The 9,742-nt window shown below is 68.5% G+C and overlaps 1 protein-coding gene across 2 annotated transcripts; it reads left to right on the top strand.

Annotated features, from left to right (window-relative positions):
* Positions 1 to 5,429, top strand: FGFR4 (fibroblast growth factor receptor 4). 2 transcript variants are annotated; one of them, XM_035559576.2, is made up of 17 exons: positions 1 to 82; positions 1,056 to 1,325; positions 1,418 to 1,507; positions 1,595 to 1,761; positions 1,858 to 1,981; positions 2,252 to 2,442; positions 2,545 to 2,683; positions 2,785 to 2,978; positions 3,151 to 3,296; positions 3,401 to 3,522; positions 3,630 to 3,740; positions 3,881 to 4,071; positions 4,272 to 4,394; positions 4,481 to 4,551; positions 4,749 to 4,886; positions 4,963 to 5,068; positions 5,147 to 5,429. In XM_035559576.2, the coding sequence occupies exons 1-17, from the start codon at positions 1 to 3 to the stop codon at positions 5,291 to 5,293; spliced, it is 2,412 nt and encodes an 803-aa protein (XP_035415469.1). In that variant the 3' UTR covers positions 5,294 to 5,429. The 2 variants fall into 2 exon arrangements, with proteins under 2 accessions (XP_035415469.1, XP_035415470.1); XM_035559577.2 differs by lacking the exon at positions 1,056 to 1,325.
* Positions 5,430 to 9,742: the final 4,313 nt, after the last annotated feature.

Genomic DNA, 9,742 nt, shown 5'->3' on the forward strand with positions numbered 1-9,742 from the left:
ATGCGGCCGCTCTGGCACGTCCTGGCCGGGCTGCTGCTGGCGGCTCGGCCCGCCGCCTCCCGCCGTGGGGCGATGGAGACAGGTACGGGGCCGGAGGGGGGGGAATTGGGGCTCGGGAGAGGGGGCTTCGGGGTTGGGGTGGCGTCTTTGGCTCCGGCACCCCACTGAGACCCCCGTGCTGCTGGTCGCTGCCCACCGGTGGTGGGCTTGAATGGGTGCGAGAGCGGGTGGCTGGGAGGCACCTTGCACCCGGTGCGGCTGGGGTGGGATTTGCAGCCACGCTGGGGGGGTTCTGGGGCGGCGAGGCTGCTTTCTGTGGTCTTTGCGTGTTGGCTCGGTGTTGGCTCGGTCCCCAAGGCCCACGGCTTGCGGGCAGCCCGGTGGCGTGGCCGGGGTTGGTGCAGCAGCGGTCAGGCGATGCCGAGCGGTTGGGTCGTTCCCGCTCTGGATGTGCACACGTGTGCTGACAGCCGCAGCACTTGGGGCTCGGGGACGTTGCACGGGACGCGCAGGCAGGGGCTGCGGGGCTGCCGTGCTCGGAGCTGCGGGGCTTCGGGTCCTGGCATCTCCTCCGCTTCGGGTCCCTGCATCGCTGCTCCGACGCTGTGCTGGGACAGCAAGGGCTGTCTGTACTGCGGTCTGCTCCAGGCAGGCTCCGGGTTTAGAACAGAACAGAATAATTCTTTGGTGCTGGCTTTTCCAGCAGCCCTGCGGGGAGGGTGGCCAGGAGGGTTTGATGCTGAGGGCACCCGTTCCCTTCCTGTTCCCAGCGCAGCAGGATGGGCTCGGGCACCCTGCGCCCTCAGGAGTGGCCCCTCCGAAAGGAGTTTGGCATTGTGTGGCCTTGGACAGGGACACGCCAGTGCCAGGCAGCCGCTGGGGAAGCCTCGTCCCCGTGCCCGAGGGCAGAGTCCAGCCCTCGCCCGTGTCCGCAGCCGGGCACCGGGCCACGTCGTGCCGTGTGCTCCGTGCACCGGGCGGGTGCGTGGCGGGGCCGTGCTGTCGGGGGAGAGAGCACCGTGCCTGGTGCTCAGCACGTCTCTCCTGGGCTGCAGAGTTGTTTGAGAGTCCCTTGCTGGAGTCGGAGGAGGAGCATCTCCTGCTGGACCCAGGCAATGCGCTGAAGCTGTACTGCGACGCCAACCACAGCGGTGCCAGCGTGGTCTGGTACAAGGAGTCCAGGCCACTAGTCCCGGGGGGCCGTGTCCATCTCCAGCAGAGCTTGTTGGAGATCTCCGAGGTCGCCTACGAGGACTCGGGGCTCTACGTGTGCCGGGCACGGGGCACTGGGGAGATCCTGCGCAACTTCACCATCTCCGTCGTGGGTGAGAGCCCAGGGCAGCACCGGGGGGAGCGCACCCCCGCTTCCCTGGTCCTGCAGACGGGGGCATCCCTCACAACCTGCCTCTCCTCGCAGACTCACTGGCGTCGGGCGATGATGATGAAGACAGCGATGGGGACGGTCCCCACGGAGACCGCAGCGAGGAGCCCGTCTACGTGCACAGAGGTGAGTGCTGCCCTGGGCAGGGCCGAGCTGGGCTGCCTGGCGCTGTGCCACACGCCCCATCCCACGGCACGCCACGTCTGTCCCCAGCGCCGTACTGGACCCACCCGCACCGGATGGACAAGAAGCTGTACGCCGTCCCCGCGGGGAACACCGTCAAGTTTCGCTGCCCGGCCTCGGGCAGCCCCAGCCCCAGCATCCGCTGGTTCAAGAACGGGCGCGAGTTCCGGGGGGAGCACCGCATCGGGGGCATCCGGGTAAGGTCCCCATTCCCCCTGCTCCTGGCATCCCGCTCAGCAGCGGCTCTGTTGAGTTGACCCCGTTCCTCCCCCCGCCTCTCCTCCCCGCTGCAGCTCCGGCATCAGCACTGGAGCCTGGTCATGGAGAGCGTGGTGCCCTCCGACCGCGGCAACTACACCTGCCTGGTGGAGAACAGGTTTGGGAGCATCCGCTACAGCTACCTGCTGGACGTGCTGGGTGAGGGCTCTGCTGGCGGCGCTGCTCCCGGGTCTCTACTCGCATAGTGCCTGGGAGCGGGGACAGGCTTGGGGGAATGGGGTGGAGGAGCCCGTGCTCAGCTCCTCTCTGCCTGAGCATCCCTTGCACCCAAGGGACGTGGGGACGAGGCACCAGCTTGGGTCACCGTGGGTCCCTGGGGGTTCACAGAGGGTGGGGAGGCAGTGGTGTGACCCCTCTGCGGGTGCCACGGGCCACGCGGGTGATGCTGCTCTGCTGTCCCGGGTGCAGAGAGGTCCCCGCACCGGCCCATCCTGCAGGCAGGGCTCCCCGCCAACACCACCGCCCTGGTGGGCAGCGACGTGGAGTTCTTCTGCAAGGTCTACAGCGACGCCCAGCCCCACATCCAGTGGCTGAAGCACATCGAGGTGAACGGCAGCAGCTACGGCCCCGACGGGGTGCCCTACGTGCAAGTGCTCAAGGTAGCGGCCGGGCCCCCCGGTGCTCCCCCCGGAGGGGTGACGGGGGGCACACAGAGCCCGTCCCCGTGGTTGGATGCTCACGATCCTTTGTTCTGCCGGCAGACCGCGGATATCAACAGCTCGGAGGTGGAGGTGCTGTACCTGCGCAACGTCTCCATGGAGGACGCGGGCGAGTACACCTGCCTGGCGGGGAACTCCATCGGCCTCTCCTACCAGTCGGCCTGGCTCACCGTGCTCCCAGGTAGGGCAGGGGGCGGTCGGGGAGCACCGTGAGGCTGGTCGGGGCTGGGGGCGGCCCTGGGTGTTGCAGGGACTGCAGGCTGACGCCTCCTCTCCCTCCAGAAGAGGAGCTGGTGCGGGAGGCCGAGGCCCCCGAGGCCAAGTACACGGACATCATCATCTACACGTCGGGCTCGCTGGCCGTGGCCATGGCCGTCATCATCGTGGTGCTGTGCCGGATGCAGACGCAGTCGAGCAAGCAGCCCCTGGAGCCCATGGCGGTCCACAAGCTCTCCAAATTCCCGCTCATCCGGCAGGTGAGGGCCGAGCTGGAGCCCTGGGGGGACATTGGTGGCCGATTGGCTCTGCTAGTGCCACCTGCCCCTGTCACACCTTACCCTCCTGACGGCCTCGGCATGAGCCCTGCCCTTGGGCCATCGGCCCAAGCACAAGGCCGGGCGGCTGAGGTCTCCCGCGCTCTCTCTGCAGTTCTCCCTGGACTCCAGCTCCTCTGGGAAGTCCAGCACGTCCCTGATGCGCGTCACTCGCCTCTCCTCCAGCTGTGCCCCCATGCTGGCGGGGGTCGTGGAGCTGGACCTGCCCCTCGACTCCAAGTGGGAGTTCCCCCGGGACAAGTACGGAGCCGCGCGGCGCTGGGGAGGGCTGGGGCTGGCGGTGCCAGCGCTGCAGCTCTGCGCTGCCCCTGGATCCAACTCACAGCTCTGCCTCTCCCTGCCAGGCTGGTGCTGGGCAAGCCCCTGGGAGAAGGCTGCTTCGGCCAGGTGGTGCGGGCAGAGGCGTACGGCATCGACAGGGAGCGGCCGGACAGAGCCGTCACGGTGGCTGTGAAGATGCTCAAAGGTAAAGAGGGGAAGGTTCCCCTGCAGCCTCCTGGGCACGGGGGCTGTGGCGGTGCCGGGCTGGGGCACCACGCCGGCTGGCGCAGTGACACAGCCCCCTGTCCCCAGACAACGCCACCGACAAGGACCTGGCTGACCTCATCTCCGAGATGGAGATGATGAAGCTCATGGACAAGCACAAAAACATCATCAACCTCCTGGGCGTCTGCACGCAGGACGGTGAGGGGGGGCCCGGGGAAGGCTGGGCGTGGGGTGGGGGCTGCAGGGGGCAGTGGCAGGAAGGGTGCTGGGGGCAGGACGGGGCTGGGGGGCGGCGGGGCAGGGACACGAGGGCTGAGCGGAGCGTTCGCCCTCTGCAGGGCCGCTGTACGTGATTGTGGAGTTCGCAGCCAAGGGCAACCTGCGTGAGTACCTCCGCGCCCGGCGCCCTCCCATGCCCGACTACACCTTCGACATCACGGCGCTGCCTGAGGAGCAGCTCTCCTTCAAGGACCTGGTGTCCTGCGTCTACCAGGTGGCCCGCGGCATGGAGTACCTGGAGTCCAAGCGGGTAGGGCTGGCACAGCCTGCGCGGGGTGCTGAAAAGAGCGGGGCGGGAGGGATGATGCCCCCAGCCCTGGGGGTGATGGTGCCATGGGGGGGCTGATGGCACCTTGGGGTGCCATAGGGGGGTCAGGGTGTGCCGAGGGGGCGTGCTGAGCTGGAGCTGCTCTCTCACATCTCCTGCGGGCGCCGCTTCCCTCCCGGCAGTGCATCCACCGTGACCTGGCTGCCCGCAACGTGCTGGTCACAGCAGAGAGCGTGATGAAAATCGCCGACTTCGGCTTGGCCAGGGACGTCCACGACATCGACTACTACAAGAAAACCAGCAACGTGAGCACGGGGGGGCGCCTGAGCGAGGGGCAGGGCGAGGGCTGGGGGGCCGGGACCCCGGCTCAGGAGAGGGTTTGCTCCTGCAGGGCCGCCTGCCTGTGAAGTGGATGGCACCAGAGGCTCTGTTTGACCGTGTCTACACCCACCAGAGCGATGTGTGAGTCCTGGGGCCCGAGGGCTGCCACGAGGTGTGGGCTGAGGCAGCACCGTGGGGCTGTGTGTGTGCTGGAGGGTCCCCATCCTTAGGATAGGGGTGGTCCGGGGGGCTGGCACCAGCCTGGTGGCAGCCGGACCCCTCCTGCTGGAGCAGGGTGCAGGGACGTGTCCGAGCCCCCTTGCCACGTGTGATCCCAGGTGGTCCTTCGGGATCCTGATGTGGGAGATCTTCACCCTGGGCGGCTCTCCCTACCCCGGCATCCCCGTGGAGGAGCTCTTCAAGCTGCTGAAGGAGGGGCACCGCATGGACCGGCCGTCCAACTGCACCCACGAGCTGTGAGTAGCAGCCGGGGGGGGGCGGGCAGGGCCAGCGGTGCCCCCCCCCCCCCCCCTAACGCGGCCCGGCCCCCAGGTACATGCTGATGCGGGAGTGCTGGCACGCCGTGCCCTCGCAGCGCCCCACCTTCAAACAGCTGGTGGAGGGGCTGGACAAGATCCTGGCGGCCGTCTCGGAGGAGGTGAGTGATGATGAGGATGGTGTGCGTGGTGGGGGTGGCGGCGGGGCGGGCGGTGACGGCACGGTGTCTCCCCTGCAGTACCTGGACCTCTCCATGCCCTTCGAGCAGTACTCGCCCTCCTGCGAGGACACCACCAGCACCTGCTCCTCGGATGACTCCGTCTTCACCCACGACCCGCTGCCGCTCGCTCCCTGCCTCTTCACCTACCCCAGCGTGAGGACTTAAGGGCGGGCAGGGCAGGGCGATGCCGCGGAGCGGATCCAGGCAGGGCTGTTCCCTGCTGCACCCAGCGTGAGCAGCGCAGGGGGTGGCCCCCTCCCCGGGGACTGGGCTCTTTTTCCCCCCCGTTTCTGCACAAAGCCTTCAGTCCCGGTCGGGTCCCAGCAATGCGGGGCTGAGCGAGCCTCTGCCTGGTGGGGGGGCAGGGGGGGCACTGCCCCGTGGTGCCCCTGGGGAGCCGGGCTGTGTCCAGTGTTTCGATGGAAGTGTCTCCTGGCGGGAGCCCCGCTGCCTGCCTCTGTACATAGCCATAGAGATGAATATTTATGTACGTGAAATATCGACCTGATAAATTATTTTTTTGGAGTAGACCCTGGTGCAGTTTCTGGGCTGCTCCTAGGGGCGAGGAGGGCCGGGGGAGGACGCGTGCTGCCGGGGGGCAGTGCCACAGGTGCAGGAAGCAGCGTCCCCACTCCTGTGCCTCCAGCCCCGCTCCGGCACAAAGCACTGTTGCATCTGTTCCCCATTAGCCACTGTTGCGCTAAGCCACCGTGAACTCCGCTACCAGCATCGCCCTGAAACTGATCCACCAACTGCTGCCGGCTCCCAGGCTGGGAAAGAGCCCCCGGCCCGGCACGCTGGGGACCCCCCCTCCCCACCTGGGCCAGCCCCAGGACACCAGATAAAAGTGAGTTATGGGCTCTGCGCTGCCTTCTCCTAACCCCAGCACCCCTGTGAGTGAGGTTTGGGGGCTTCAGCCCCAGGCCCTGCTTTCTGGTGCCTGCTTTGCCCCACGGCACCCAGCTCGGCTCTGCAGGGAGCGGGGGCTGCAGCTGTCTCACCCCCTCCTGCCAGCCTGCTCCCTGGGTCTAGGGTTTCACCTCGTCTCCTCCGCTCCGGCAAGGGCTGGGCTTTGCAGGGCCGTTAGCCCCGGGATCTGGTTTCCTTCCCCAGCTCCCAGCTGCAGGCGCAGCTCCAGCGGTGGGGCGCAGCCCTCCCCAGCCTGCAAGGTGGCTCTCGGGGAGCAATGGGGATGTGTGGGGCAGGAGCTGGGGGCTCAGTGCAGATGGAAAGCGGTCCCTTCATCTCACCCCTGCTTGCGCTAGGGTGCGGCCACCTTTGGGCAAGCTCCTGTGGGGCAGAGCCTGCCCTGCCCCGTACCTGCTTGTAGAGCTGCTCCAGGGTCCCCTCCTGTCGTGCAGCCCCAGCAGTGCTGCCAGGAGGATTCCAGCCCTGAAGCATGCCTGCACCGCTCCCAGCCCCTCACCCAGGGGCCCTGTTCCTCCTCTCCCCTGGGTAGAGTCCCCCCTGGGCCTGCAGACCACCAGCAGGTGTGAAACCTGCCCCGTCCCCACTGCCTCCCTGCCCGGCGAAGGATCCCAGCTGTCTGCTAATGTGCCAGAACCAATGCATTTATCACAGCCCTGAATGGGGCATTCACACGCCAGAGGGCAAACTGCCCGGGCTGGCTGCCCCACACCCCACAGCCCCGGGGGAGCCAGCCCTGGGTAAACCCGGACCCGTGGGTGCCTGGGGACGGGGCTGTGCAGGAGATTTGCTTCCTTGGTGCTTCCCTCGAAAATGGAGCAGTGGCCGATTGCAAAAGGTGGATGGGGAGGGGGATTCATCGATCCCTAATGGCACGCGGGGGGACCTCGCACCCCCTGTGCCCAGGGCTTGGGGTGAGATGGGGCAGCAGGGTGTGGGTGCAACCTCATGGGGCCTCGCTTCCTTCCCGCTCACTGAGCTCACAAGGTAAGTGTGCATCTTTGCAGCTCGTGCATTCATGCCACCAGCCCCCCAGAGATGCTTTTGGGGCCACCAGCCACCCAGTGACGCTTTTGGGGCCACCGGCAATGCTTTTGGGGTCCTAGCGGTGCCCGGCACTGTGTCCACTCTGCTTGGGGCTGCCCCGTCCCTGGACACCTGAGCATCCCGTCATGGTGCCAGTGGAGCAGAGCGGGCTCAGCAGCAGGACTGGGGCAGGAGCATGGGGCTGTGCTGGGGCACAGGGCAGTGGAGGCATCCCGGGGCATCCCGCAGCCCCGCAACAACTGGAGGCGGTTTTATTGTTTAACATTCCTGGTGTTTTCTGTCAGGGCTGAACCAATTGTCCTTAATCCGCCAGGCTCTGCTGGCCAAACAAGTGTGGCTGAGCCACCGGCATCCTGTCCCCACGAACAGGCCCCTTTTGTGAGGGGGATTTAGCGTGTAGCCCAGTAAATCCCGCTGGTTTCCTGAGGCACCGTTCCCACACGCCATCCCCCAGCCACGGTGCGGGGCCGGAGCCTGCCCGGGGCTGAGCCGCCTCCTGCGGGTCCCCGGGGGTCTTGGGGTCCCTCTCGGCCCCCTCCCCGCACCGGTGGCCGTGGGGCGGTGTGGGGGCGAGCCTCGGGGCAGGAGCAGCGGCCCCAGTTCCTCATTCCAGCCCCACACTGGAGATGCCTTCCCTTAACGACCGGCTGTTGTAGGGCCGGGAGGTGCCCTTGTCTTTTTTTCCCCTAAACAAAAGCGCTGGGATTTTATCTTGGGGGAGAATCTGGCTTTTGTGGGATGCAGATAGCCTCTGCCCCGCGGCTGAGGTTGGGGCCCCCCCATTCCCGTGCCCCCTGTCCCCTGCCCTCTGGGCACCGTCGGGCAGCGGAGGGGAAGGGCAGAGCCCCCAGGGGGCAGGGGAAGGGCCCCACGGGGCCCCACGCGGGACGGCCGCTTCCCGTGGAGATCCGAAGGCAGGCGGCTGCTGCCCCCCCGGACACCCGCACGCACCCGAGCCCCCCCCCGGTGCCCCCCGAGCCCCCGCTCGCTCCCTCCCACGCCCACGCGAGCACCGTGCCCCCCCATCGCCCCCACCCGTGCCCCCCCGTCCCGCTGCGCTCCCCGGGCCAGTGCCGGTGCCGGTGCCGGTGCGGGGAAGCCGGGCTGCGAGCCCCATCTCCTGGCCGGCCGCGGCAGCTCCGTACCGGGAGGGCAGCGCCGGGAGCCACCCCCCCCTCCCTCTGCCCGCACCCCCCCGGGTCCTGGGACCAGGACGAACCCGGCTGGAAGGACGGGTGGGGGGCTTGGGACGTGGTTTCCCGCCCACACCGGGCTCCGACAGGGGTGGCAGCACCTGAAGGCTGGGGGGGGGCTGGAAGTGCCCCAGAGCAAATCCATGTATTGGGGCACCCCCACGGGCTGTGCCCCCCGACTCAATGGCGGCTGCTTGGGGGCATTGAAGTGGAGCCCCCATCGCCATGCCTTAGCCTATGGGGGGGGGGGGAACGACACCATCCTGTGCCACCCCACCTCAGTCCTGTCCATGGGTCCCTGTCCCCCTGTGCCCTGCACCTGGTGCTGGGGGTCTTGCTCCCCCCCCCCAATATCCTGGGGTCACCCCAGCCAAGGTTTTGGGGCCGCAGGGCTGGGCACAGCGCCCGGCGAGCAGCAGATGCGTGCGGCTCTGCCCGCCTGCCAGCGCGGTGCCGCCGGCACGCAACGGGGCTGCTCCCAGCCCGCAGCCCTGCTTCCATCCCCGGCGGTTTCCCGAGCTTCTTCCCCACGGGGGAAAGGGGCCTCCGGGCAGGATGCGCCCCTCTCCTCTCCCCTCTCCTCTCCTCCTCTGCTTCCTTCCTCCCCCGGCCGGGCCAGCCCTCCGCCTGCCCGCCGCAGCGCCTTAACCCTTTCGCCCACGCTCGCCGGTCATGCGGCAGCCCCGCAGCCCCGGCCCTTTGTGCTGGGCCCCGCACTGCTCCCCGAGGCCCTGCGTCCCCCGGCCTTCATCCCACCCCGCCGTGCTCCGCAGGAGCCTCTCCAGGCATCCCCCTGGGATTGGGCAGCCGCAGCTCGGCCGCCTGCTCCCAAGGGCCGCTTGGCCTTGGCGGTGGTGCGGGAAGCCGAGCGGCTGAAGCCGGTGACCGGAGAGGCCCCACCGGGGAGGCCGTACCGGGAAGGCCTCACCGTGCTCCCCGCCGGGCCGCAGACAAAGCCCCGCGCGGCCGCGGCCCCTGCACCACACATCCGGGCGGCAGCACCGCGGCCCCGGTGCCGTTTGCCGGCTCCACGGCCGGAAGAGAGGAGCTGGGAGGGGGCCTTGCTGCGGGGGTGGCAGCACGGCGGGAGCGGGATCAACCCATGGTGTCCTCGGTCCCCATTGCGGCGGCAGCCCCACGGCTGTGGGGACGGATCGGGAGGGCTGTTCTGGGGTGCTGGGATTGTGGGTGGGGGGCTGGGGACGTGCCCCCAGGCACTTGGGCAATACTGCCTGAGGGTTTCAGCCCCTGCCCACCAGCGTCCTGTGGGGCGAGGTGGTGGCCGCACTGCGTGGCCATGAGCTCAGCCCCCAGCACGTGGCTCAGGCACGTGGGGGGCACAGGGAGGATGCCGGGCTGTGAGGTGCCCTGCCTGCAGACCCCACTCTTCCCCAGCCAACCAATGCTATAACCAGTGTGAGAGGAGCTGGTGATGACCGGGGGCCCG

Source organism: Cygnus atratus, chromosome 14 (genome assembly GCF_013377495.2).
Source record: "Cygnus atratus isolate AKBS03 ecotype Queensland, Australia chromosome 14, CAtr_DNAZoo_HiC_assembly, whole genome shotgun sequence".
Taxonomy (NCBI): domain Eukaryota; kingdom Metazoa; phylum Chordata; class Aves; order Anseriformes; family Anatidae; genus Cygnus; species Cygnus atratus.